At 41.4% G+C, this 27,409-nt stretch overlaps 1 protein-coding gene across 1 annotated transcript in view; it reads left to right on the forward strand.

Moving 5' to 3' along the window:
• LOC147708559 (chitin synthase chs-2-like) overlaps window positions 1-27,409 on the forward strand; it is a 389,460-nt gene that overhangs the window by 101,532 nt on the left and 260,519 nt on the right. The window contains 3 exon segments of the mRNA XM_086927238.1: window positions 12,913-13,982; window positions 17,925-18,014; window positions 23,947-24,114. Of these exon segments, the coding sequence (XP_086783364.1) occupies window positions 12,913-13,982; window positions 17,925-18,014; window positions 23,947-24,114 (1,328 nt within the window).

Below are 27,409 nucleotides of genomic sequence, written 5' to 3' on the forward strand. Positions count from 1 at the left end.
GAAGTTGCTGAATGGATGAAACACAGTCGTCTGAAACTGAACTCAGATAAAACAGAAGTCCTCATCCTAGGCACATCCCCCTCCGCATGGGACGACTCTTGGTGGCCGGAAGCCCTTGGAAAAGCACCCATCCCGACAGACCACGCACGGAACCTAGGCGTTATCCTGGATTCTTCACTTTCAATGAACAGACAAGTCAGCGCCGTATCCTCATCCTGCTTCAACATTCTTCGCATGCTCAAAAAAACATTTCGCTGGATCCCCACCGAAACCAGGAAAACAGTCACCCATGCTCTGGTCACGAGCCGACTGGACTACGGAAACACCCTCTACGCAGGTACTACCGCTAAACTCCAGAAGAAACTCCAACGAATCCAAAACGCCTCAGCCAGAATCATATTAGACATCCCACGCAACGAACACATCTCTGGTCACCTGAAAGACCTCCACTGGCTACCCGTCAATAAGAGAATCACTTTCCGACTGCTAACCCACGCTCACAAATCACTCTACGACATCGGACCAGAATGCCTCAACTCACGACTGTCCTTCTACACCCCCTCCCGCCAACTACGTTCTTCCAGCCAAGCCCTCGCCACTGTTCCTCGCATCAACAAGACCACCATGGGTGGCAGATCATTCTCATACCTGGCCGCTAAAACATGGAACTCACTCCCCACTCACCTCCGCCTTACCCAAAACCACCTAGCATTCAGAAAGCAACTCAAAACGTGGATATTTGACAAGTAATCCTCCTCCCCTCCTTAGCGCCTAGAGACCCTCTGGGTATGTAGTGCGCTATATAAATTATCTGACTTGACTTGACTTGACATGGCTGAAGGTGGGCCTAAAGTGTGGCTCAGCACACTTTCACAGTATAAGAGAGGGGTTGCAGGAACTGTGTAATGCTAATGTGCACTAGGACAGGATGCTGCAGCGTGGTGACACATTAAATCAGTGGTATATACAGATTCATTGGTGCAAGGTTACCATGACTGCCAGAAAGGTTTACTTTTTACCTGAGCAGTATATTTGCCTTAGGCTGTGGTCTCTAGGTCAGTAATGTTAATACTCCCTTTGAGACTGCTGTCATTGGTTAACAGTTGTGCTGAGGTTCAGCATCTCAGATGCGAAAGAACAAGCCGGGTCCTGACTTTAAGGAATCGCTATTTAGAAATCGCAAAATAGTATGTATGTAGAAAATTGCTTCTTTTTAGCAATTCCTTAAAATTCCATAATTGCGATTAGCAAATTGCTAATCGCAATTAAGGAATAATTTCCCATTCATGTCTATGGGCCAGGAGGCCCATTGGAATGAAGAGGAAATTGCGAATTGCAATTTGCTAATCGCAAATTGTGAATATTTTCAAGGGTGCAGGGGTGTCTCAAGAACACCCTGCTGCACCCCTGAAAATGACATGTGTGAGCATATGGCGCACATACATGCCCTAAGGGCATGTATGAGCGTCACATGGCACCTTTTGATTTTTAAAAAAATGCTTTTTTAAAGGAATTCGCAACTTACCACCAACTAGAGGTTGGTGGTAATTTGCGATTCCTTAATGGCATTTTGGAATGTTTTTTTCCTTGATACATTGCATTTAAGGAATCGCAAAATTTGCAATTCCTTAAATGCAATCGCAAAATAAGGAATGGCAAATTTTGCACCAAAAATGTGTCATACATACCATTTAGCGAAAGTGGGTTCGCAAACGCCGGAATTCTGCGAATTTCAGCGTTTGCAAACTCATTTTGCCTTGATACATATGGCCCTTTATGATGCCCACATGCAAAAACGAACAGGATGTGGAGAAAACATCTGTCAATGAATCTTTGGAGAAGTGTTACAGAAATACTAACGTTCCTAAGGTCAGGCCATTTCCTTCGCAAACTTGACTGATAAGGAGGAGAGGTGATACAAAAAATAATCTGCTATAGTGGTGTCCTTCTCACGAGTCAAAAGCAGAAGACACCTTACTGATGGCGACACAGGGCAAATCAAACACTACTTCCACCAACGCTGGACAACAGCCTTTTTTCCCCCACACGTACTCTTGCCTCATAAGACACAATCATCAGAAAAAGACATGCAAGTGGAACAGGCCAGGTAGTTTGGGTCAGTAGGTGGGCTCGTAGAAGATAATTCACAATTTAAGAAGACTACCTTAAAAAGCGGCTCCCAAAAGAGGCCAAATTATTAATTATTTTACATTTGTGTTTTTTTTTACCTTATAAACATTTTAAGTTAGGACATTTGGGTGCTGCGATGTGTGTTCAGCTATGGCACTCCTATTGCAGATAGTTAAGAAAATGGGCTTGTGTTCAGAGAATTCCAACTGGCCACTAAAAAGAAGAGATGTTTTTGGTGGGGCCTGCTGTCCCCCCACGTGGACACTATTCAGACCACCACACAAATCTGTACCAATGAGGAACCAGCACGAGGTCTCCAGGCACTCCTAGTTTGTGAATAAGGGGGCATATTAGCAACAGTCGGCGATATTTATCGCTAAGCGGGTTAGCGCAAGGATAATTATCGCCGGCTATCGCTGGATTTTATCTCAGAGATAGCGTGCTATCAGCAACGCTTATCTCCAATGCAATAAAAATCCAAGCGCTAACTGCCAAATGTGTGATTTTCACTGGAAATCCAGAGATAATCACACAAACTTAGGTGATAGCTTGTTGATAGGGCAGGGCAGACTTAGCCATAATATCCACCTTCCATTGGATATAATGGCTAGGTCAGATTAAAAGCAGGCGTAAGAAAAGTAGCGATAAGCGTTGTTAGCGCTACTTTTCTTATCGCTATGCAGGTCCGGTGCAGCTTGATAATTGGAGAAATGTTGGTTAGCTACATTTCTCACATTCTTTTGGGGAGACATGCCCACTTTGCATCTTATCAGAGATGCAAAGTTGGCCATTATGGGAAAGGGCGCTAAGGCAAGGATTCACACGATAGTGTGACCTTGCTGATAAAGCAATAAAATTATTGCCGCTTTTCGCCCAAAAATGGACGCTAAAGCAGCGATAATTTTATTGTGGCGCCTTGACGATATTCCCCCAAGTGCGTATGTTTTGCAGTTATTTAGTTAGTAATATGACATGCTTCTGATTACCATGGTACACCAAAGGCGGATAGCTAATACCCTCTAACACACGCCTGGCCTCTTGGAGAAGCACTGCTTTTTCACCAGTGCGTGGACAGCCCATTCAAAAGATCGAAAGCACAGAGCATAGCCGGAATGGGGTAAATTAGGAAGTCATGGTTGTAATGCCATGTTATGAGCAGGTACGAAGGAAGTCACACAAGCTGGACTTATCTCACGCGTGGAATACTAAACTCAGCAGATTGAAAAACACTGTTTAAGTTCATACAAGGACAGTATAATACAGTTATGCTCCTCAAATGTAATGCAAATTAAAAAGCAATTTCGTTGCATAAAAGAGATCCATATTGCTTTTCTGATACATTGTTTATCTTTGAAATATTTAGCACATTGGTATACTATGTAAAAATTCTGTATCATATGCAATTTCAATTCACAAAGAAAGACTGTAATAAACACACTCACCAAGCACTCTTTTATCATGCTTTCTATGATGAGGCTAACTTCCAAGAGCAGACCTAGACCCCAAATGAAAATGTAATTATGCTTCTTCAACTGAGCAGTACATCACTGATATGATTCTATCAACTCTGGGAAGGACACCTGTTTGAGGTCCGTCAGGAGTAGACTGGTGTGCCAGAGACTGAAGGCATGCACAAGAGTAAACACACACAATGTAGGGACTGCCAAAGAAGCTTGTTTAAACCTCCAAAGTCATGTAAATACCGAAATAATTGAAATGGAAAGAAGACTTTAAGTAAATGCTCCCTTAGGATCAGCCATCAATGGGGGCCATATTGTCGGCAAGTATACTTGTATAGGGATGTGGCATAACAAACAGAGCTGGGACTTTGGGGCTGGTGAACGGGGTTTAAGTCCCGGCATCAGCTTTATTTAAAAAATGCAGATGGTAACAATTACATTTAAATACATCTGGTGCCGAGTGAACGAACTTCCAGAACAAAAGAAAACCAGAGGGAGGGGAAGTGCATGGTGCAGGCGCCCTCATACCACTCTGATCAAAGAAATGCGAATACTGAGCGAAAGCCAAAGTGGGAGAGGGAATTGGGGGAAGGCATGGATGCACTGAGCAGGACCCTGGGACCTAAGCGTAACATCACCTGTAAGAGGGGCAGTCCTCATGGGAGGTTACAAAAGAAACAAGCACTGGTCAATGCAAAAAATATGCTACAACCAATAGAACAGGAGCAAAAGTAAGTGGCCCGCACAGGAACCAATGAAAAACCAATCCCCCTAAAAGGAAGCCCAAACCAAGCAAATATCCTCCTAGAAAAAGCCCAACTGAAAGTGGAGATCGAAAAGTGGAAAAAGCCTAATATAAATAATACAAGCATAGAGCGGGAGCCACAGTGGGGGAGGCAGCAGTAAAAGGCAGCAGTAAAAAAGGTAGCAGTAACACAACTGTGGCATTGAGAGGGTGTGGGAGGAAGAATGCTATATTCGTATGTAATCCGCTAGGGCGCTGAAGCTAAACGCAGGCAAACAGGAACAGAGTAGGAAACCAAGAAAAAAAATAGTCCCCCAAAGAACTAATAAAGAACTATAGCAGAATGAGACAGTACTAAGTCCATGCTCTGTGGGAGGAATAGAAGAGAGAAAGGAGGGACAAAGAGGCAGGACTAACCACTAGCAAGTATTTGTAAAGGACACTGATATAAACAAATAAAAAGTAATGGCAAAAAAGGAAGGACTAGCAGCTCACCGACTGATTACAGCAGGTCTTGATGAGACTATGCATGCACTGTCTAGCTCACCCTAAAAATGAGAAAAATAACTCAAACCTAATATTTTTTCCCCTTCTCTGTGTATACTTTAAAGCACTTTAAAATTCATCCTTGAGCTGCCTTATTGATATCTCACTGATAATTAAAATAAAAAAGAAAGACCATGTGCAAAAATGAATTCAGACATTTTCTGTAAAATTTCATTCATATCTGAGCCTCTGCAGAATCATAAAATGTGAACAAATGGTATTTTTCCCTGGGAAATGTTGTAAACCAGCGACATCACTAAACAGGTACAGCACAGGAATCAAAACTTTAATACAAAAACCATTAGCACAGGTCATATTAGTTGAATCAGATGCTGTCTGACCCCAAATAATGAAATTCTTGTCGGCTTTGAACACTTTAATGTATAGATTGTCCTGCAATTTTAATTTTATGCTCCGGCGTTTACGCCTTTCGGGTGTTGGCAGGACACATTGTATCGCTTGAGCAATTTAGGTGGAAAGATGTGTTAGGGCTTCTCGCCTCACCATGACGTTTAGCAGAAGAAATACAAGTCACAGTTGGCGGGATCCATTCTGTGCCAAGAAGTCAGAAAGGGTCACTATACTGCAGGGCGTCCAGCCACAGGCACTAGGAGAACTTCTACCAATGCAAAGGCACGCAGGAAAATAAAAGAAACACCAAGAGTGAAGGCTTTTCTGTTAGAAACTATCCAGTCTGAGGAGTGTAGTGTACCACTCCCATGGTCACAGCGGCCTCCCACCTCCCCAATCTACACCTAGCAGTAAAGAGCACATCTATAGGCAGCCTTTCTAACTCCTCCAGTAGGCTCAGCGAAGCTGCTGAGTTTTGCTTCCTTTTAAAATAGCCTTTGCTCCTATAATTTCAAATCGAGATCCAGTGGCTTGATCATGCATATACCCTTTAACACCAAAAGGGCACATCACATACATATTTTTTCAGGCTTCGAGGCTGGAGGAAAGGCTTTCTCCATGCCACAAGGGAGAGGCCTAGAGATTAGCTCATAGGGCCTCCTCCCCAAGGTATGATTTTTGTTAATCTTTCAAACTTGGAGCAGCCCTTCTCCGGCATGATGCAGTGTTGAGTGTAGAGCGGTTCCCCAGAAAAATCAAAGCTGATCCTGAAGCCCCCCCCGACACTCAAGATTTGGAGATGCAGGTCCTGCGGGGGTGTTCGGAATGCCCTTGTTTGCGACTCATACGTATCGCATATTATTATGTGATCGCCAGTGCAAATCCTTAGTAATTCTGGGCCAGAGTTTCTTTACCATCAATCGGTGTCAGAATCATTTTGGAAAAACAGGGATCATTATTGCTAAACCTAAACTGACATCCTGTATTCCCAAATAACAGACAGTGGAAAGGTAATGTGATGTCATCTGAATTTATCAGGAATGCAGAAAAAGTCATTGTATAAAGCCATAAAAAAGCACACATTTTAACGTTTGTTTTTTGAAAGAACACAATTTAGAAATGCTGCTGGTTGGCATCTCTAATGATTCCTGTATAGCCTATTTCATATTCAGAGTGTTTACTTCAAATTAATGTGACATATGCAGTACTAACAATGGGTTCAGTAGAAGAGTCCCAAACTAAGTGATTTGTATCTCATTTATTAAGCACATAATGAGCAACAGTCACTTCCTGCCAAATAGTGTTATGTGCTTTTTAAGTTTCAACTGCACAGCACTTGCACTGTGCATGTGAAATCTCTTGTAATCAAATATGAATCTTAAGAGGGGCTTACAGCCCACCCTTATTTTTTATTTGTTCATGTGCTTGCCACCTTGTTTTCCTCAGTTTCTATTGGTTGTAGCATGCTATTTACTTCTGTTCTTCATATATTATGAGTGGAGCTTGACCCAAGTAGCCTTTTTAAACTATCCGCCTCTTTCAACTCACATTTTCATTGTGAGCAAGCATGTTTGGTGACTAGATGCGATATGTGCTGCTCTGCTTCTTACAGAATGTAAATATTGTTCTGAAATATTTTAAACAATTCTTTGATTTGGTGTGAGCGCTTCGCATATTTTTAGAATGAGCTCTTTGCTTGGTAAATTGTGAAAGAGCCGGGGCAACCTTTTCAATCCAATATAATGTCAGATCCTTAATGGTTCTTTTTAGCAGCATGAAAGCGTAGAGGGAAGATAATCTGATGAATCACTGGGCATACAATACAACACAACTGTTACATAAGAAACGAAATCGACAACCAGTTGAAGACTTGTCAGTTTTATTGCAAATTCAAAAATAGGAGGACAAACACAAATCTTGGCATGAGAGTGTAGAAATACAAGGGGAAAAAAGATTGCCAAACCTCTTGAAAAGTTTCACTCGATGGAGCATGAAAAGGACAAGAAGCTTTATTACAGTTATGCATGAGATGAGGAGGCAAATGCTCAAGTCTCCGTGTAAAAATTAACTACTTCTAAGTTCAACATTTAATCCTAACTATCCCAACTCCAGCTCAGAAGTAGCATCTCTAAATTAAGGCACAAGCAAAGGACATTAGGGAGGAAAGGTGTCAGTGGCAAAGCCTTCCTGAGAAGTCACTTCGCATTAAGATGGGTCTGAGGCATGAAGCCACGAGCGAAGGAAAGAAAGCCCAGCCGCGTGCAGGCGCTCTCTGCCAGGAGATCATGTGGAATTGGGGCAACTGTCTGTCTCTATAAGGCATCATATACATAAAGTGTATCCATCAAATGTCCCATAATTCTTTTTGTCTCACAAGCTGTACACTGGGCTCAGCCACAAACATTTCCATGATGTTGACTCCCTTCATGGCCTTCCCCATGCACACGCCCCTCTGTAACAGCTCCTCCTTGGTCTTCTTTCTGTTTCCCGTGTGAAAACATCTCCCTCCACCTTATCTCCTGTGACCAAGCTAACAGTAACTCCTTAATTCTGCAATCTTGCCTAATGAAGAAAAACCCCACTATTCTCTAGAACGTTGTCCACCTACAAGGCAAACATAAGACAGAAAAATTCTGCAAGTTTCACATAAGAGTTTGAACATTACTGTCAGAAATAAAGACTCTTCAAATGCAATACAAATCAAGGCCTATGATTCAAGCTAGCTGCTAAGTTAATACATTTACCAGACAATGTAGGATCGCGATACACATTTCCTTATTCATCATTAACCTAGGAAAGCTGTTATTGTTATTAACACATCTTTGAATTGCATTTACTAAAGAGACCCAAAACAAGTGACATTAATTACAATGTTAAGTACATGTTTTAAGCGATAAGAACCAAGCCCTACAGGGGATTTCATTAACTTTTCCAATAACATGTTTGTTAATTTACATTTTCTTTTAATATTTTTTTCTCTCATAACATCGATTAATTTGTGATTGGGTTCTAAAGACAATTACATTGCACTCCTAACAGGTACCTCATGTAGGATACAAATTCTCCACTCTATCAGTTGTTTGTTGTTTTTCTTTTACACTGAGTGTTGATCTCAGCAAGCCTCCTTACATGTCTACCAGGCCTGGGCGTAGCTCACGTAGTTTTGCTACGCGGAACTCCACAAAGTTACAAAAAAACTCCACGAAGCTCCTTGAGTTGCGGGGTGCAGCGCTAACTGCAGTTTGTGCTGGTACTCCTGCTGCTTGGGAAGAAATTCTACATGAGCGGCAGCTCACACTTGCAAACTTACTGTTCGCAATCGCGAGCGGGGAAAAACCCACCTGCACATCGCAAAGCGGTGTTTTCTGCATTCCACGATCTACGCGGAGTGCGGAGTGCAGAAAACTCTGCAAACTCCACAAAAACGGAGTGAAGTTCACTGCCCAGGCCTAATTTCTATCAGTGGCAGTGGACACAGCTTCAACTTAATATTGAGAATCTTCCCTACTTTGTTTTATACCGAGTGTTGAGCTCAGTAAGCTGTTTGTCCTTTGTTTTACACCGGAACACAATGTTTTAAAGACTTTCCCCAGCATTTGCTATATATTCCAATTGGCATATGAACAAGCAACATGGTTACTGTGCGATATGATAGAAACTAAATCAGGAGGCATCTCATAATATGTCCACAATCAGCTGCTTAATCGATTTATTTCCTTTATTTTTTACATGCACTCTCTCTCTCTGCAGTCCCTAAACCATTCGCCCTTCACCCTGTTCTTGCTCTGTTGTTGCTTTCCCCACTGCTGTCTGGGTGCTTTCCAGCATACTATAATTCACATATATAATGTATAGAAAACTACTTAATTACTGTTGTTCTACAAAGTGTTTAGTGTTAAATTAATTATTTTATCCTAGTAATGCTCTGTAGCCCCAGATGTGCGTGACTAAATTACAGTTATTTATTCAGCTTGCCTTGAACAACTTATATTCTGAAAGTGCTGGCATCAGAGGCAGTTCAGTCTCACCATGAATGTCCTCTGTTCCTACAAAAGGGCGTCTTCAGGGATTGTTCCAGATTAGCATCATCATTCACAGGCAGTGTTTCCTTTCCTGCTCCATCGTTTCTCACATATTGCCTGAGAGTCAGAGCATTTCACACACAGGGAAAAACACTGGTCACTTTAAAGGAGGTCTGTGCAAATACCAGACCCAACATAAAACCCCACATCCCAAAACACAAGTAATGTATGATTGGAAATCCGTTATTTTATTTGGGATCAACAACAGCATATTCTTACAGGCACATGCATCAATATTGCTTTTTGCGATTCCTTAATTGCGAAAAATATGGAATCGCAATTAAGGAATTGCAAAATGCGATGCATCAAGAAATCGCTAAATAAATTGCGATTTCTTAATATTCCTTAATTGCGACTCGCAAATTGTGAGTCGCAGTTAAGAAATACCTCCCCATATATTCCTATGGGCCTAGAGGCCCATAGGAATGAATGGGAAGACATTCTCAATTTGCGATTGGCAATTAGCGAATCGCAAATTGAGAATGTGATTTCAAGGGTGCAGGGGTGTCCAAAGGATACCCTGTTGCATCCCTGAAATCAATCTGTGCACATATGTTGTGCACACACATGCCCTAAGGGCATGTGTGTGCACAACATGAAACTTTGAAAAATGCACAAAAGTGCATTTTTCAAAGTTTTCGCAAATTACCATGAGGTTCAACCTCATGGTAATTTGCTCCCGCTAATTGAGAAATCGCAAATTTTTAAAGTTTCATGCATTGCATTTAAGGAATCGCAAAATGCGATTCCTTAAATGCAATTGCAATTTGAGAATTCGCAAATATTTGCGAATTCTCAAATTGCGAGGGCCTTCACCCTTCATGCATTCCAAAAGCAGATTTTGCAATCGCAAACGGTCGATTTTTGCGATTCACATAGTTTGCGATCGTAAAATCCTTTGATGCATGTGCCTGTTAGTGTCTGTTTAGGTTAACTGCAGGCAGTGTGTCTGCGTGATGTCGGATAAATCATGCAGTCACTTGCTTTCTCTATCCAACAACAATTCTTTAAAAAGCAAACGCCATCATTTCTATTCATGCTTCTATTGAATAATAATACATGCTGTGATATTTCTAAAAGCAGGTTGTTTACTGGTAGCTATGGGACGCATGGGTAGTTCGTATCATTACCGTGGACATATAGGGGATTTTGATGTACAGCTTTATTCAAAGTCCTTTGTGCTTAGCTTTTCCTTTCACTGCAGTTAGTATTTTTTGGTGTGGGTGGTTGATTACTGCAATGTGTAAAGAACATTGACAAAGCCAATAGAATTCCCAAAGGTGAAACATATTGGCTTTGCCAATGCTTGTTATTTACAAGAACAGTTTGCCTAAATATTATGCTGTATTGTGCTTTTTATTTTCTCACAACAAGTAAATATATCGGCTAAGCAGTATATCTGGAGAAACTACGCTTAAACAAACAGACCTGCTCAATGAAAACTGATAGAGCTACATTTGACTCTTGTAAACGCATCTTTAAAAAGGATACTGTGACCATTGGCAAACGTTTTTCTTGTGCTGATTGCTCACACGGGCAAGCATTGGCAAAGCCAACATTTCTTACCTTTGACATCTGTTTGCTAATTGGCTTTTCCAATGATTGCTTACAAGCATTGCAGCCAACTTGATATTAATTTTCCTAATGAAAAGAAAACTGATTACAAGATGGCGCCATGCTTATGTGCCTATCTATACAAAAATAACAATTGAGGGACAGAATGCAGAACAATGTCATACATTCTCTCCAGTACAGAGATCTGGGCCTAAATCCATCATTTTTTGCTCACCAGGCCATTCCAGTTTGGACACAGCCATATGCAAATCAGTCTTGACCCTACGCCCAATAGGAACAGTCCAGCCCGAACTGCCTGGCCAGGTCCTCACTGGAGTGGAAACAAACATCCTAGGACCGATTTTGGGCTTTCAGTCCTTATCATCCAGGATAGCTTGACTCCAGTGGCATGGAGAGCTTGTGACCCACCTCTGGGCATACCCCTCCCACTCAGGGTGACAAACGCAAAAATAACAATTGATGGGAAGAATGCAGAACAATGTCACACATTCACCCCAGTACAGAGATCTGGACCTAAATCTGTTGTTTTTTTGCTCCCATGTCATTCCAGTTTGAACCCAGCCATATGCAAATCAGTCTTGACCCTGCGGCCAATGGGCCAGGTCCTCCCTGGACTGGAAACAAGCATCCTAGAACCAGTTTCGGGTTTCACTCCTCATCAGCCAGGATAGCTAGACTCCAGTGGCATGGAGAGCACGGTACCCACGTATACTTGTTTGCGGTCCAGGGAGGACCTGGCTTGGCAGTTCGAGCGGGACTATTCCCATGAGGCACAGGGTCAAGACTGATTTGCATATGGCCAGGTCCAAACTGGGGTGGCATGGTGAGCATAAGATTGATGGATTTAACCCATATCTCTTGACTGGGGTGAATGTTTTGATTTGTTCTGCATTCCGTCCATCAATTGTGTTTTTGTTGTTATTGTTGTTGTTTTTTTATGTGCCTACCTATGGTGGCAATCATGAAATGATTTTTCTTATGCATTGATAAATACTTCCAAAATGACTGCAACACAAGTATGCACACCACTTCGCAACAATCACAGAATGATTTTTCTTTGGTTTCAAGATGACCTGCCTCACATGCATGCACCAGCACGAGGGCCATTTTACAGAGCTTTCTCTTTTTGAATTATTTGTATCCTTATACCAGTTGCTTCTCATGACTTAAAAACAAAATATTTCAGAAGAGGCCCATCCACAAAACAAAGGCAACAGAAAAATGTGTATGGCAAAGAGGTCCCAAAGATCCAACAAAAGTTTGCTCTCTGGTTCCAAGCTGTTGATGGAAAGTAGGCGATAAGTGCGGCTAGACTCCTGACTAAGATATATTTTATGATACATGTTCTCGACTTGACTTGACTTGACTTCAATTTCAGAAGAGAAAGTTCAAGAAAAAAGCACCATTTGAAATTATTTGTGCTTAAGAAATGTTATTATGGAAGGGAGATTCAGCCCCATTGGTGCAGGGCTCAACCGTAATATGGCATGCCAGTCCCACTGGACAAGAGCCTGTCTAGGCTACACATTGTCTCGAGCTTGGCATGGAATCACTAACCAAATTATGTATCAAATAAGCAATGGGCCTCTTCTATAACTGGAAGCAGTGTCCACGCAGGGCACGTGGCATTGAGTAACATTCGTATACGGGGTACAGTTAATTTATTGCAGTCAGCACGTAGACAATGTAAAAAAGGTACGACCTAACCTTAGTATTATGCACGGAAATCTGTGATTCACTTAGATTTACATGCAAATTCCTCTGGATTATTGTGAACGCCGTGAAGTTGGAAAGTTGTGCATATTGTAGAAGAAAATCTTTGTTCGGCAGATTTCATACTTTCAAACTTGTATTCCCAAATCCATCCAATATCATCTCACAAGTGACTACAATATAATATAAGATTTTCATTGAGAAATGCATACAGTGGCTTAACAATCACGAACGACGCAAGCCATGCACTGCCTTGCTTTGTTTTATGTTGTATCCCTAACTGCTTCTTTTCTTATTTCCTTTCGCACAGATTTGCCTGCTAGAATCTGTCGCGGCTCTTTGCACCGCTGTACTCACTATCGTCTCCATGCCTCATTTCAATATTCTAAGCAACACAATGATCCTCAACGGTGTCTGCTTCGTTCCTTCGATTCTGCAAATTTTTCAGCACATGAGCAATCCCGACTGGAAGATGTCCCTGCCTGCTTTCTCGATTGTGTTCACCCTGCTGGGGTTCATACTGTTTGGTGTAGGATATCACGTAGATCTTCTGAGGAGCAGCAAAGGCAGTTCTGAGATGAACACACACATTCCCATCGCTACTCTTGCGGTATGCTTTGCATCCATCAACTGGTGGGAAAACTTCACCACATTTAGTCAGAATGGATGCTTACAGCACCTAAAGAAAAATCTTGATGAATCGAGAAATGTAAGGTACTTGTGCAGCAGTGTGATCCGGATCCTGGTCACTGGGGCTGTTGTTGGCAGCAGTGTGCCCATCATGGGTGAAAATTGGTCGACATTAACAAGTGCATCATGGGATGAGGTGAACTTGGCCATGAGCCTTTTTGGAATCCAAGCTTTATCTTCGGTCCTGTGCCACTGGTTTGGTGTTGTGGCGTGTAAAATGCATTCACTGAAATGCAGTTTTATCTTTCCCATGTTATGTACTACCTTGACCGTGATATTGACTTTTACAACAGTTTTTGGTTTACAATACAAAGAAGCAGAGGTGCGATCTGGGGACATCAGAACTTTCGATCCTCCATTTTTTTGCCATAATCTCAGTGTGCGATTAGATGAGAACCCTTCCAACGCCCAGCTGCTTCTTTTAGAGATCACCCACAACATCTGCAATACTACAGTCGTAGGACCGGAGTACATTTCCGGATTTGCCTTGCTTGGTGTTTCTGGATTGTGTTGGTGGGTGGGATTGCTGCTCTCCACTTGCAATGTCTGGAGGCTGCAGCTCCAAAGGATCGAAAGGACAACCACTCTTTTTGTCAGACGACTCTATGAGGCAGCCTTCATTGACCAATCCATGTTGCTAAATATAAATGTTCAACATTTCAAAGAGGGAGATTCTGAAGAAAATACATGGTAAGACTATGAGAGAAACAATAATTAAAACATGTCTTCTCAAAAATACACAAGTGCTTATGACTTTTCTTCTCTTCCAGACACATTCGAACAAAAATGGCTATGTTAAGTGTATTAAAGAAGTGGTTGTAAACAGTTTTAGCAGTGGTGGTGATATCTAAGTAGCACTGATGGGATGATGAGGAGGATCAGTCAAATAGTGGATAGTGAAAAAGGACCTACCAATTGACAACGGTCAGCTGACCTCTGAACATCAGATTTGTTTGGTGAATCATTCAACAGGAAAGCAGCAAACAGTCCTAAGTCCAATTGTTTTAAGAGTAATCATAAATTTGTCTTAGTTAATTTTTATTTCTCTTGAACTAAGTTAAAAGAAACAAGTCCCTTGCCTTTTTAACATAACCTTTTCTAATTTTAAAAAAATGGATTGCTAGACAAGCATAAAAGATAAGCAAAAAAGTGGCCGGAATAATCACACTGTGTTGATAGACCAAAATGACACTAGTCAGGGTGCAAGGTTAACCTTATTAAAAGTGAAGAACCATGTTGCAATGGTCGACTGGACCCATGCCCTCATAACAACTTCAACAAAGCCGGCACAACCATTGCACCTTATCTCCGGAAAGTAATCAACATCTCCTTCGAGACAGCAACCTTCCCGGAAAGCTGGAAGCACGCCAAGATCAACACCTTACTCAAGAAAACCAAGGCGGGCCCCAAGAACCTCAAGAACTTCCGACCAATCTCCCTGCTCTCGTGCCCAGCGAAGGTCACCAAGAAAATCGTCAACAAACAACTGACCCGCTTCCTCGAGGAGAACAGCATCCTGGACCCGTCCCAGTCCGGGTTCTGCAGCAACCACAGAACCGAAACCGCCCTCATCTCTGCCACCGATTACATCAGGACCCTGCTTGACAACGGAGAAACAGCAGCCCTCATCCTCCTGGACCTGTCAGCCGCCTTTGACACGGTCTGCCACCGCACACTATGAACACGCCTACACGACGCCAGGATCCAAGAGAAGGCCCGGGACTGGACCACATCCTTCCTCTCCGGCAGAACTCAGAGCGTCCGCCTCCCCCTTTCTGCTCCACTGCCACCGAAATCATCTGCGGCGTACCCCAGGGCTCTTCCCTCAGCCCAACGCTGTTCAACATCTACATGGCACCCCTCGCCCATGTCGCCCGACAGCACAACCTCAACATCATCTCCTACGCCGACGACACCCAGCTGATCATCTCCCTCACCAAAGACCCTCACACCGCCAAGACCAACCTCCACAAAGGAATGAAGGCCGTCGCCGAATGGATGAGGAACAGCCGACTGAAGCTGAACTCGGACAAGACGGAGGTCCTCATCCTCAGCTCCACCCCTTCAGCCTGGGACGACACCTGGGGGCAGACAACTCTAGGAACAACCCCAACACCCACCGACCATGCACGCAATCTAGGGGTCATTCTCGACTACACCCTCTCCATGACTAAGCAGGTCAATGCCGTCTCCTCATCCTGCTTCAACACCCTCAGAATGCTCCGCAGGATCTTCAAGTGGTTCCCCACCTAGACAAGAAGAACTGTCACCCAGGCCCTCGTCACCAGCAGGCTGGACCACAGAAACGCCCTCAACGCAGGAATGTCGGCCAAGCTCCTGAAGCGACTGCAACGCATCCAGAACGTGTCAGCCCCTCTCATCCTCGAGATCCCCCGCCGTAGCCACGTCACCCCCACCTGAGAGACCGGCACTGGCTCCCCGTCAATAAGAGGATAACTTTCAAACTCCTCATCCACGCACAGAAAGCTCTCCACAAAACCGTCCCAGCATACCTCAATAGACGACTCAACTTCTACACCCCCACCCTCCAGCTCTGCTCCGCCAGCCTCGCCCTCGCAACAGTCCTGCGTATCCGAAGAACAACCACTGGCGGCAGATCCTTCTCCCACCTAGCCGCCAAGACCTGGAACACCCTCCCCACCAATCTACGACAGACCCAAGACCTACTGGCGTTCAGAAGACTCCTCAAGAACTGGCTCTTCGACCAATAGCACCAGCACCCCCCCCCCCCCCCCCAGCGCCTTGAGACCCTCACGGGTGTGTAGTGTGCTTTATAAGTGTTGTGATTGATTGATTGATTGATTGTACACAGGCTGAGTTGAGAACTCACTGTCAATAGCTACTACTACATTTAAAGCCATTCTCTGCCTCAGATATGTCAGGTGCAATATACATTGTAAATGCAGTTATTGCTATTGTCTCATTACATATGAATTTGTAAGAAAGCTTTACGCAGCCTGGTGGCACAAATGTCTTTTCCTGCGTGCTGCCAACTCTAAGTACATGCTATGGGTTTTGGGTGTCATCAAAACTACAGTCACCTCCTCAAGTCCCAGTCCAGACCCTTTGCCCTGCCCTGCTTCTTATACCCTATCATAAGCATGATAGGCATCGACGGTCACCATTTATGGGAATGTATTTGAGATAGGGACCACATGGATAATTCCATGTAGGGAACTTTTCCCTCAATCGACCCTTAACCTCTTTCCCTGTTTCTCCCCCGCCCCCTCTTTCCTCATAAGAAATCCCCAGGAACAGAAGACCGAGACAGGTGAGCGCTTTAGGCCTAACATATGTGCATAATGTGCATACATAAGTAAGCAGGGATGTTGAAAATAAGCCCTGACGAAGGCCCCAGATCCGGATGGGCTTTATGCAAGGGCTGAAACATGTTGGCTAAGACACTACAGGTTTTGTTGAACAAATTGCTTTAAACAAGAAACCTCAGAAACTTGTTTTAATCATATCCCAGGTAACCCATGAATAAAGAAAGAATTGAAAGGTATACTTGTAGATATTTTTAGTAAAATACTTTTCATCTGGATCCCTGCTTATTCAGTTTTGATTTATCCAAGAACTCACTCCTATTTCATTTTTGGTTGAGTCCACCCAGGTGGTACCATCCTCCCAGGGTGTAGATAGGCGCAGATGATGAAGCATGTTACAATCAAGTGAGTGAGGCGTCTAATCCAATATCTTTGGATATCCAAGAGTTTCGTGGAAGGATCTATCTACACAATAATTCCAGTTGCTTTTTGTGTGTTTATGTCACTTTGGGAGCATATAACTTGTCTTTGAGTCTCTCGCTCTCTAACCGTGTGAAAACAATGTGATAACTCACATGCACTCCTAATGCATTTTTTAATAGTGCTCTTGAATGCAGACGCCATAACACTAGTGAAGTAGTGTACAGAAGGAAAGCTGTAAGAATCAGTGAGGGTGGCAAACAGTGAACGTGTCTGTAGTTTGTTTTACTGCACGTAAATAGTGGACTCAGCATGTTTTCGTTACAATCTATTGACTCAGGTAATTCTTCATTACCAGAACACCTGACTTATGAGTACACCCACATGTAGTTGGATGTAAATGATCCTACAATGCAGAGAATGTCTTAAAGCTTGCTGGGTCCACTCAGGAATTGATGATCACCTTATCTCCATATCATTATGGGCAGCCCTCCTGGGTCTATATACGTCTGGGGGCAAGAAGATTAAGGATATAACAGAAAGTGATGGAATGGTCTGAGCACCCACACAATGAATGCAAGATATGTTACTTGTCATTGTTTTGCATGTTTGGTGGAGTGGGATTTGGAGTGGGCTAGGTTGAAAGGGTAACAACAATAGATTGTATGCCTTGTAAGGTATTCTTGTTACACATATTTATTTATAATGGATTTTTTTATATCTTTGTTGGACACCAGTCATTATCTATGAAGAGTGTATTAATTGTTTCATATACCACTACCCGTTCCCTTCATACAGTCAGACATAATGTATACTTCCTGGTTCATAGATCTCTATGACTTGTATTGTGTAGTAGTAGGACCTCCTGTTTCTATTTATGCTGTTAACAGTGTCTGTTTATTTTGCCTATTATTTCTTTTCACAGCGCCACAGAAAAAGTCAATATCTACCTCTGTGCAACAATGTGGCATGAGACGTTCGATGAAATGCTAAAGATCATTACATCAATGTATAGGTACAGTTTTATCTAAATAATGCATTATGCGTTAATAGTGAAATGTTACTGTACAGAAAACAGGAGGGGAAGAAACACGTCTGTAACCTTGCAACACAGGGTTTGAGTGCTACAATCATAATCCACATGGAGAAAAAACAGTAAAATGGTTAGCAAGGGAATCAAAAGTTGTGACTGAGTTTTAGATCCTGTGCAAGAATTTGGAGAACCATGAAAAATTAAATGTTTCTGTTTTGGTGCTGTCCTTCGCCAAAGAAGGTGTCTTTTGTGGTGTTGCCATTTGTTGAATGTCTACTATTATTCTTCTCCAGTTGGGCCAATTAATATTTTATAACACAGAGCGCCACCTATTTCTGGCCTGCGTTTATGCTATATTATAGCATTTTTCTCAGGGTCATCCTACTTCTCCTAAGTTGGTTCCTTTCCTTTGGATGATTTAACTAAATTATGTTTTGCATATTTCCAAAGGCCACCGAGAGTGGCAGAGTACTATACAGGGATAGGGACACACTTAAAGAGAATAAAGTTATTTCTCACTCTTTCCCTAATTAATTATGCAGAGATAAGTGATAGCATTATGAGTCAGACATCCCTGACAGAGAATCTTTCATGGATAATATATAAGGCGCCCTAAAATGTATCCTGACATTAGTACGCACAAACAATAGTATATTACTCAAATTATGCGCATTAAGAGTATCATAATTTGCATAAACGACTGAGGAATTATTATAAAAGTTAAGGCGTAGTTTGATAAGAACAATTCCATTACAGATCCTGACCTATCAGGCCAAAACCGTATCTAAATTACAACCAGACATTTACAAACATTGTTCATGCTGATGTGCCAAGTCATGTAAAGCCTTCCTGCACAATATAGAAAGGATGGCTAGGTGAAAATTGCGCAGAGTTGTGACAAAATCTAAGATCACAATATGAGTAGCTCAAAGGATAAGGTGATGGCCATCCACCATCAACTAAAGGTAAAGAAAAATCTATACCATATATAGTCAAAACACAAGGTATATCCTGAGCTTGTAGCAAAAGTACAGAAAGTCCTTTAATAAATCACAATCAAGATGATCTTCTTTTCTTCCTTTATTGCATTGTGCTTCTTCGCAACCAATCCTAGCCGCCAACACGTGTTTCGTCTTTAGTGGTATAAGCCATAGACTTCCTCAGGGCTAGAATATCATAATACAAATATTCAGAACGAACAGAGGACAGCAATTTCAGTAAAAAAAAAAAAGCTCTATTTGTCTCATCAGATTAGAAGAATCCGTTGTTGTTTAATTATTATACGCACATTTCCGATCATTTTTAGCACAACATCTGACACCGTTTGACGGATTCTTTCTGGCTCAAATCACTGCTCTTGGCTTGTTTGATCTAATGGTGTGATCCTCTTTAAAAAGACCTTCAACCACCTGTGTTCCTTCTAATCTGATGAGACAAATAGAGCTGTTTTTTGACTGAAATTGCTGTCCTCTGTTCGTTCTGATTATTTGTATTATGATATTCTATCCCTGAGGAAGTCTGTGGCTTACACCACTAAAGAAGAAACACGTGTTGGCGGCTAGGATTGGTTGCGAAGAAGCACAATGCAATAAAAGAAGAAAAGAAGATCATCTTGATTGTGATTTATTAAAGGACTTTGTGTACTTTTGCTACAAGCTCAGGATATACCTTGTGTTTTAAAGCCTTCCTGCATCATCTTGATGCCATCAGGCAGTAAAACACAGTTGCGGTCGGCAGGGCTCATGGGTGGGGGGAGTTTGCTTGGGGTAGCACGTGGCAGGATCACACAGGTGGAATCACGCAGGAGGGAGCATAATTAATACGAAAAAATGATTTACCTTTAGGCCGGGCCCCGCATTTCTGCTCAAGCTCTCCTGTCTCTGACTCCAGGAACAGGAAATAGGCAGCCAGGCTCCCTCCCCAAGTCCAATCACAAAGCTGCAATGTGGCGTTGTGATTGGTCTGAGCGCAGGGGCTGGAGGGGAGGGCATGTTCCTCATGCAGGCTGTAATGCAGCCTGCATGGAGAACACTGGAAGTGCGCATGGCTGGTTTGAGCCGCCCGAGAGGGCTGACCAAACAGTCATTGCATATTTAGGAGTGGGCAAACCACTCCTCCCCCGCCCTGGCCCGGCAGCAGAGCAGCCCAGAGCAAAGGAAACATAAAATGGTAATAACTGAAAGTTATTACCATTTTATGGTTTTGCTTCTCGCACTGCGAAAGATCAGTGGAGCGACGCTCCGCAATAGCAGTGGAGCCACCACTGAAAACTGAACTCCATAGTTTAGCATGCCTTCCAGAAACTGTTCCGTGTTTCAAACCGCCCGATTCATGAACCTAAATTGAGCTCGCAAGGGGCCGGATTCTGAGAATCCGGCCCTTTGCGAGAGCGATTTTTGCATTTGGGATTCAGCATCCCAAATGCAAAAATCGCTAATTGCGATGTCGCAAATGTGCGAGGAATTACATTTAAGGAATCTCTATTAGAGATTCCTTAAATGCAATTCAACATCCAATTTAAATTTGCGAGTTCGCAATTTCTTGCCGCAATTTACCGCGAGGTCAGACCTCACGGTAAATTGCGAAAACTCAAAAAAATGCATTTAAATCCATTTTTCTGAGTTGCATGTTACACACACACATGTCCTTTGGACATGTGTGTGTGCAACACCTGTGTGAAATTTCATTTGAGGGGTGCTACAGGGTGTCCTGTGGACACCCCTGGCACCCTTCAAATCGCAATATTATTTGCGATTAGCTAATTGCTAATCGCAAATAAGGAATACTCCCCATTCATTCATATGGGCCTTTTTGCCCATAGGAATGAATGGCGAGTTATTCCTTATTTGCGATTAGCAATTTGCTAATCGCAAATAAGGAATCAGTAGGAATCGCATTTTATTATGCGATTCCTACATGATTACCGTTTTGCGAGTCCTTAATAGCGAATCGCTATGATTCGCTATTAGGGGCTCGCAAAACGGCCCGTTGATGAATCAGGCTGTAAGTCTCTCTTACACCTTTTGCCTCATTTAGCATTGTTATTTAGGCTACAGCGTGGATCAATGGAGCAAGAAGAGGTCAGCACATGCTCACCTCGTATTTTGCAACAATAATTAGCAAGCAGTACTTCTTGTTAAAAAATGCAAGGAGTGGATGAACGCGTTATGCTACATTTCCCCTTTCCTTTAAGATGGAAGTCTGAAAGATCCTCTCTCTTTATAGTTGCGCTTCAGATGCCAAGTGTATGAACAGGGTGTGCACCAGAGAAAGAAAATATCCCATCTTTGCCTTGTCAGCGTTAGTTTTAAAACATGCATTAAGGAAAACACTGCAATCAAGCTCACATGTATTACTTAATCCCTTCAAACAAATTAGTATGTCTAATAGGACCTACAACACCTATTCTAGCCGTTCAGATTCACAAACAATGGCCATGATAACATGCAACCAGACCTGTTTTGTATGTACCATTGAACAGAACTTATAAAAGCTTTGCCACATACATAACCAGTTATGTAGAGAGGAAAGAACGGTAATAACTGAGGTAGTGACTAGTTACTTTGCAGATGGTGTAGAAAGTTGGTTACTGACAACATGGTTAAGTTTTGTTCGCCAGTTGCTACGCAGGTAGAAAAGTAGTAGTTAACAGTAGTAAGTAAGGTAATATGTAGTTTAAACTACTGTAAAACGACCTGCATTCAGGCACCTTCCTTCCAAACCCTCAGATGTCTTCTTCGTCCCCCTCTCCACGCACTCTGAAGCGAGCAGGTGCTTCTTTCTTTCCAAGAATGCCAGATTATCTACCTGCATTAGAGGCATTGGTAGTCGGCTCCACAGGTGTGTTCCCTGAAACCCAAAACCTCTGTTCCTTTTCTAGATATCTTGGATTTAAGGGCTAATCCTAAATTTACTACCATTTTGGTATTCACAGAAGGCACTTATTCATTTCGGTATTCACAGAAGTTAGGAATCCTAACTTTAGGACTCCTAAATGCCTTCTGTGAATACCGAAAGTCTTAAAGTTAGGATTTTCTTATTTTAGAAGTCCTAAAGTTAGGACTCCTAAATTTACTAATGCTAAACTGAGAAAAATCCTAACTTTAAGACTTTCGGTATTCACAGAAGGCATTTAGGAGTCCTAAAGTTAGGACTCCTAACTTCTGTGAATACGAAAATGAGTAAGTGCCTTATGTGAATACCAAAATGAGTAAGTGCCTTTTGAGAATACCGAAATGGTAGTAAGTTTAGGATTTTGTCTTAAGTAAGTCCTGTGAATCAGGCTCATGGTCTTTAAGTTTGAGGCACCCAAATAGCCCCACTTTGGCATTCTTTTATACCTGAAGTTCGTGAATGAGATACTGGGTTAATCCAGAGTATGGCAGATAGCAGTAGTCTGACAGAGTTCAAAGCTGCACCAAAATTGATGTCATTGTGTCCTTTTAAACCAATCTCAGGTGCTTAAGCTGAATTTAGGGCCGTGATGGTCTGGGAGATACAGATCATAGTCCCACCAAACCCCAACGTTCTTAACAATGGCCAGCTGTCTGGATTTAAACACCAGCTTCCTCCCCATAAACGTGGATGTCATCGCTAATAATTGGACGGGTCTGATCAACATTCGCTCATCCCTGTAAGCCACGTATTTCTCAGGAGAACTCATCCACCGTTTTGTGGTCTGCTTATTCTTGCTACCTTCCACGAAATTATTCAAACTGATGTTCGCGGTTAGGCTTTCTCTTTCGCTCTCATTCCCTGCCCCCTACAGAATGGGTCAGCACACTTCTGCCATTGGCTATCTTCACTGTGAGGGAGTGCATTTTTTCCCTACAGGAGGGGCACATTCACACATAAAGTAGTTCCCTTTAGAGTCATGCACTACAATGGCAATGTATGCTTTTGAGACCAAATATTTTTTTTCTTATGGCTTACCCGACGATAACGATTTGCAACACCATGACAAAACACACCTGGCATTGACAAAGTCAAATGGCATGTAGCCAATGCTAGAAACCTATTGCCTTTACCAACTCTTGCTACATTATTCAACTCTACTAAGAAGATGTTGGAGAGCTTTACAATCCACACAACATTCAAGACGAGGTCCTACACAGAACACGAGTCGAAATACAATCCTGTGAGGTCATAAAAAGGACAAAGGACATTTTACGTCATTTCTACTGCTCTTGGTATTTGGGAGGGATTGGCAAACGTGTCCCTTGCACTGCTATGGTAGCAGAACCTGTGAAATTAGCTTTGGATGAATACAATATTTTGTGCAAGAACCAAGCTCAGTATTTTAGTAACAGGTACCTATGAAATAGTATTGTATAACACATCTATATCATTTAAGCATTTTATTCACTTCGACGCTCATGACGAGCTCAGCTCGTCATGAGGTACACCTCTCGTACACTCATGCCGAGCTGAGCTCGTCATGATTAATGGGATTTACAGATTTTCAGCGCAGGGGGGGCGGGGGGGGGGAAATCATAAGAGTTGATGGTGTTAAGAAAACGTGTCATACTGAAAGTGTAGTGCAACAAAACATCCAACTCTTAACTGCTTAAAATGATTGACAGAGGCGTGCTTGGTGCACAGAAGAATGCATTCATGGCTTGGTAGAGATGAAATTACACGACCTGGACGAGTTATTAATGATGGCATCATCATGACTGCACATTAACCAGTAATGTGTGTGTGTGTGCGTGTATGCGTGCCTATGTCTATACACCAATGTTTGCAAAATGTACAAACATCATTATGAGATGCAGGCATGATGTCCTCCATATGGAGTAACAGATATTATTGTTTCATCGAGTATCAGTTACATTGTATGACCCCCTCCACAATGTAAACCGTTTAAAGTCACATTCTTTTTTTATCTGTTGCGCTGCTTTCTTCCTGATTTAAGATTAGATAAATACAGACCAAGAAATGCAGTTTCCGACAAGGAAAAGTTTGATTTTGAGGCGCACATCTACTTCGATGATGCTTTTCTTAAAGAGACGGAAGGGCTGAAGGAACGGCGTGTCAATGCCTATGTGGAGTGCCTGGCGACAGCCGTAGAAGAAGTGCACAGGTATGGCCAGCATCCGTCCTGCTGCCAAGTAGCAGAGGAGGGAGATATATGCATGCATAACTATGTCCCAAGCAATGTTCCCTCTATTTTTACTTGTCCTTGTCCTCCAGAAGGTAAGCCGGCTTCCCTCAGCCATGTTAAAAAAAACTGGATAACAATTTGTGTCACTTATCCGTTTCTGTGTAGATTAGCTTTTGGTTTCAAGGCTACATAGGAGGTGCCCTCAGCTGTTTTTTCTTTGTGCTTTATGGTGCAATTATGAAATCATTTTTACAAAAAAATGCGTTACTGAAAAGCATATTTTGTTGGCTACTTCAACATTGTAAAAGCGCACCCAATATCAATTGGCATCCTATTTGGACATTTTTTGTGCCCTTCCCCCTCAAAATAAAATGATTTTTTCTACTAGACTATTTCCAGCTTTCACTGTGACACACAACGCATTTACAAAATGCAATAATTACTGAAAATAAAAGCCACTTCAAAAAAGTAACAGCATATGCTTTATAGAGCGCTGTACAGTGAACAGAGAGGCCTGATGTTCGACCTGCCAAATAGCGTCTCGCAAATTGCGTCGCATTTGGGACTTGCAATTTGCGAGCCGCTATTCGGCACGTACAACCGTGTGTTTAACACTGTTTGCGATTCCAAATGGGCTTGTAAATTACGAGGCTCAAGAATATTAATGAGCCTCTTGCAATTTACGAGCCCAATGGGAATGACAGGCCTTCCCAGGGATGGTGGCCTACTGGGCTCAGCAGACCACAATGTCTGGGACTGCATATAAATAAAACAGCTTTGTTTTTTAAATGCACCCCATTTTCCTTAAAAGGAGAACAGGATGCATTTTTTATTTTTAAAGAAATGTTTTCGTTCCATTTTTTAAGGGCAGGCAGTGGTCCCTGGGACCACTGCCTGCTCTTAAAAAATAATATGCATTGCATTTGCAAAGGGGAAGGGGTCCCCTGGGGACCCTTTCCAATGTTCGAATAAATTACCACCTACTTAAAGTAGGTGGTACTTTGCGAGTGTTTTGCGATCGCAATTGCGGTCGCCAAACATTGGTACATAGCATTACGGCCGCTATTAAGAAGGGAACATCCCTTCCTAATAGCGAGTTGCAAAACAGTATTTTGCGAGTGGAAATTTATTTGCAAGTAGCAAAATACTGTTTGTACATGGGCCAATGCTTTTTAGCGTGAGCAAAGGGATCTAAGACCCCTTTTGCGCACGCTAAAAAAAGTCATACATCTTGCCCAGAATGACCTCTACGCACTTTTTTTCTTAATTCTCTTTATTGAGGTTTCAAAGTGGCATATACATAATTACTGCCATGCTAGGCAGTTCAAACAGTAAACAAACATACAAACAATGCGTGGATGGCCATTCTCCTTAGCATTAGGCAAGAGCATAATACATGACTGTCAAGAACATCTGCAAAGTAAAATTTGAGCACATGCATGATTCATCATTCTGCAGTGGATTGCGAAACACACTGGGCTTTCCTTTGAAGGTATTGATGCAGTGGTTCCCAGATGCCCTTGGGTTTGGATGACGTTGGCATTATACATTTACATTTACGTTGGAAGGTCTTCTGCGTATAGCTCTAGATTCTCCTTACAGTACAAGTCTTTTACACAGTGAGCAACTTTTTGGGCAAGGGCACTTTCCCAATTCAGCGCCACCCGTCGCTTAGCCATCATTAAAGCAATTCTCACAAATTTGACCAAAGTCCCTTCTACATAGCAAGAGACATATTAGCAGTACATATTGCAGTGAGGCCCAAGACGGTGAGCAGTCAAAAAATCGAAAATAAAATATCGACCTACACTAATATCGAGGTGACAGTATCGAAGGGATAGAATATAGATGTTAGGAATATCGATGGACAGAATATCGACCCTACGGTAAGTAATATCAATTTTTTTATATTGATTTAAGTAATATCGAAGTTAGTAATATCGATTTCAAATATATCGATGTTACTAATATTGATGTTACTAATATCAATATTTATATTATTGTTATGAATTTTATTATGTATTTAATATGTATGTGTTATAAGTGTTTTGTTAAGTGTTCTACTTATTTTAAAATATATGTATACAATTTGTATATGTTAAGAATTTTTTTTAAGTTATTTTATTTTTTAGTACCGAAGCGGGTTGTGAGTTTATAGGGGAATAGGGTGGGAAGTAATTTAATTATACAAAATTAATTATTATTTTTTAGGAATTGTGAATTAATTTTAATTATTTTTTGCATTTAAGTTCTGTAGCTTGTTGAGGGTTTATAGGGGAATAGGGTGAGAAGTAATTTAATTGTAATTAAGTAATAATTTATCTTAAATAATTGATATTGATGATTATATTATTGGTAATTAATTATTAATTGGCAATTAATTTTTATTATTTGGTAATTATTTTTGTAATAATCGATTAATTGATAACTATGTTAAGTGTATTATTTTATTATTGGAGTGTGTTGTGCATTTATAGGGGAATAGTGTTGGAAGTAATTAAAATCTAATTAAGTAATTATTGTTGGGTATTCATAATTGATTTATTTGACATTATTTATTAATTGGCAATTACTTTAAATTATAATTTTTTGGTTATGAACATTAATTTATTGTTGTTTTATCATTAATTAGTAATTAAATATTATTAAATATTATTTATTGATACATTTAAATAATACATTAATAAGTAATTATCATTTGGTAATTCGTGTTTAATAATTAATATTTTTGGTATGAAAAATCATTTAATTGTTCAATATTTGTTAATTGGTAATTACGTTTTAAGAATTATTATGTTTCTGTTACTAAGCATATTTTATTGTTCAATATTTATTATTTGTTAATTAATATTGATTAATTATTATTTATTGGCATTTATTAATAATTTATTGTTAATGAATTATTCATTGGTACTTATGTTTTTAATAATTATTTATTAGTATTGGTAAATAGTTTAGTTATTTATTAATTAATTAATTAAATTTTTTTTTTCATTTATAAGTATGTTATTTTTAACTTCTATGCTATCCAACACTTTCCCTACTGTTGCACTCTCTGGAATTGGAATAGTAATTTTTTGCCCCCACGCTATCCAACACTTTCCCTACTGTTGCACTCACTGGAGTCGGAATAGTACATTTTACCCTAAAGCTGTCCAACACTTTCCCTACTGTTGCTTTCACTGGAGTGGGAATAGTCATTTTTACCCTCCCGCTATCCAACGCTTTCCCTACTGTTACACTCTCTGGAGTAGGAATAGTAATTTTTACCCCT

The sequence above is a fragment of the Lissotriton vulgaris genome, chromosome 6, assembly GCF_964263255.1.
Source record: "Lissotriton vulgaris chromosome 6, aLisVul1.2, whole genome shotgun sequence".
Classification (NCBI taxonomy): Eukaryota; Metazoa; Chordata; class Amphibia; order Caudata; family Salamandridae; genus Lissotriton; species Lissotriton vulgaris.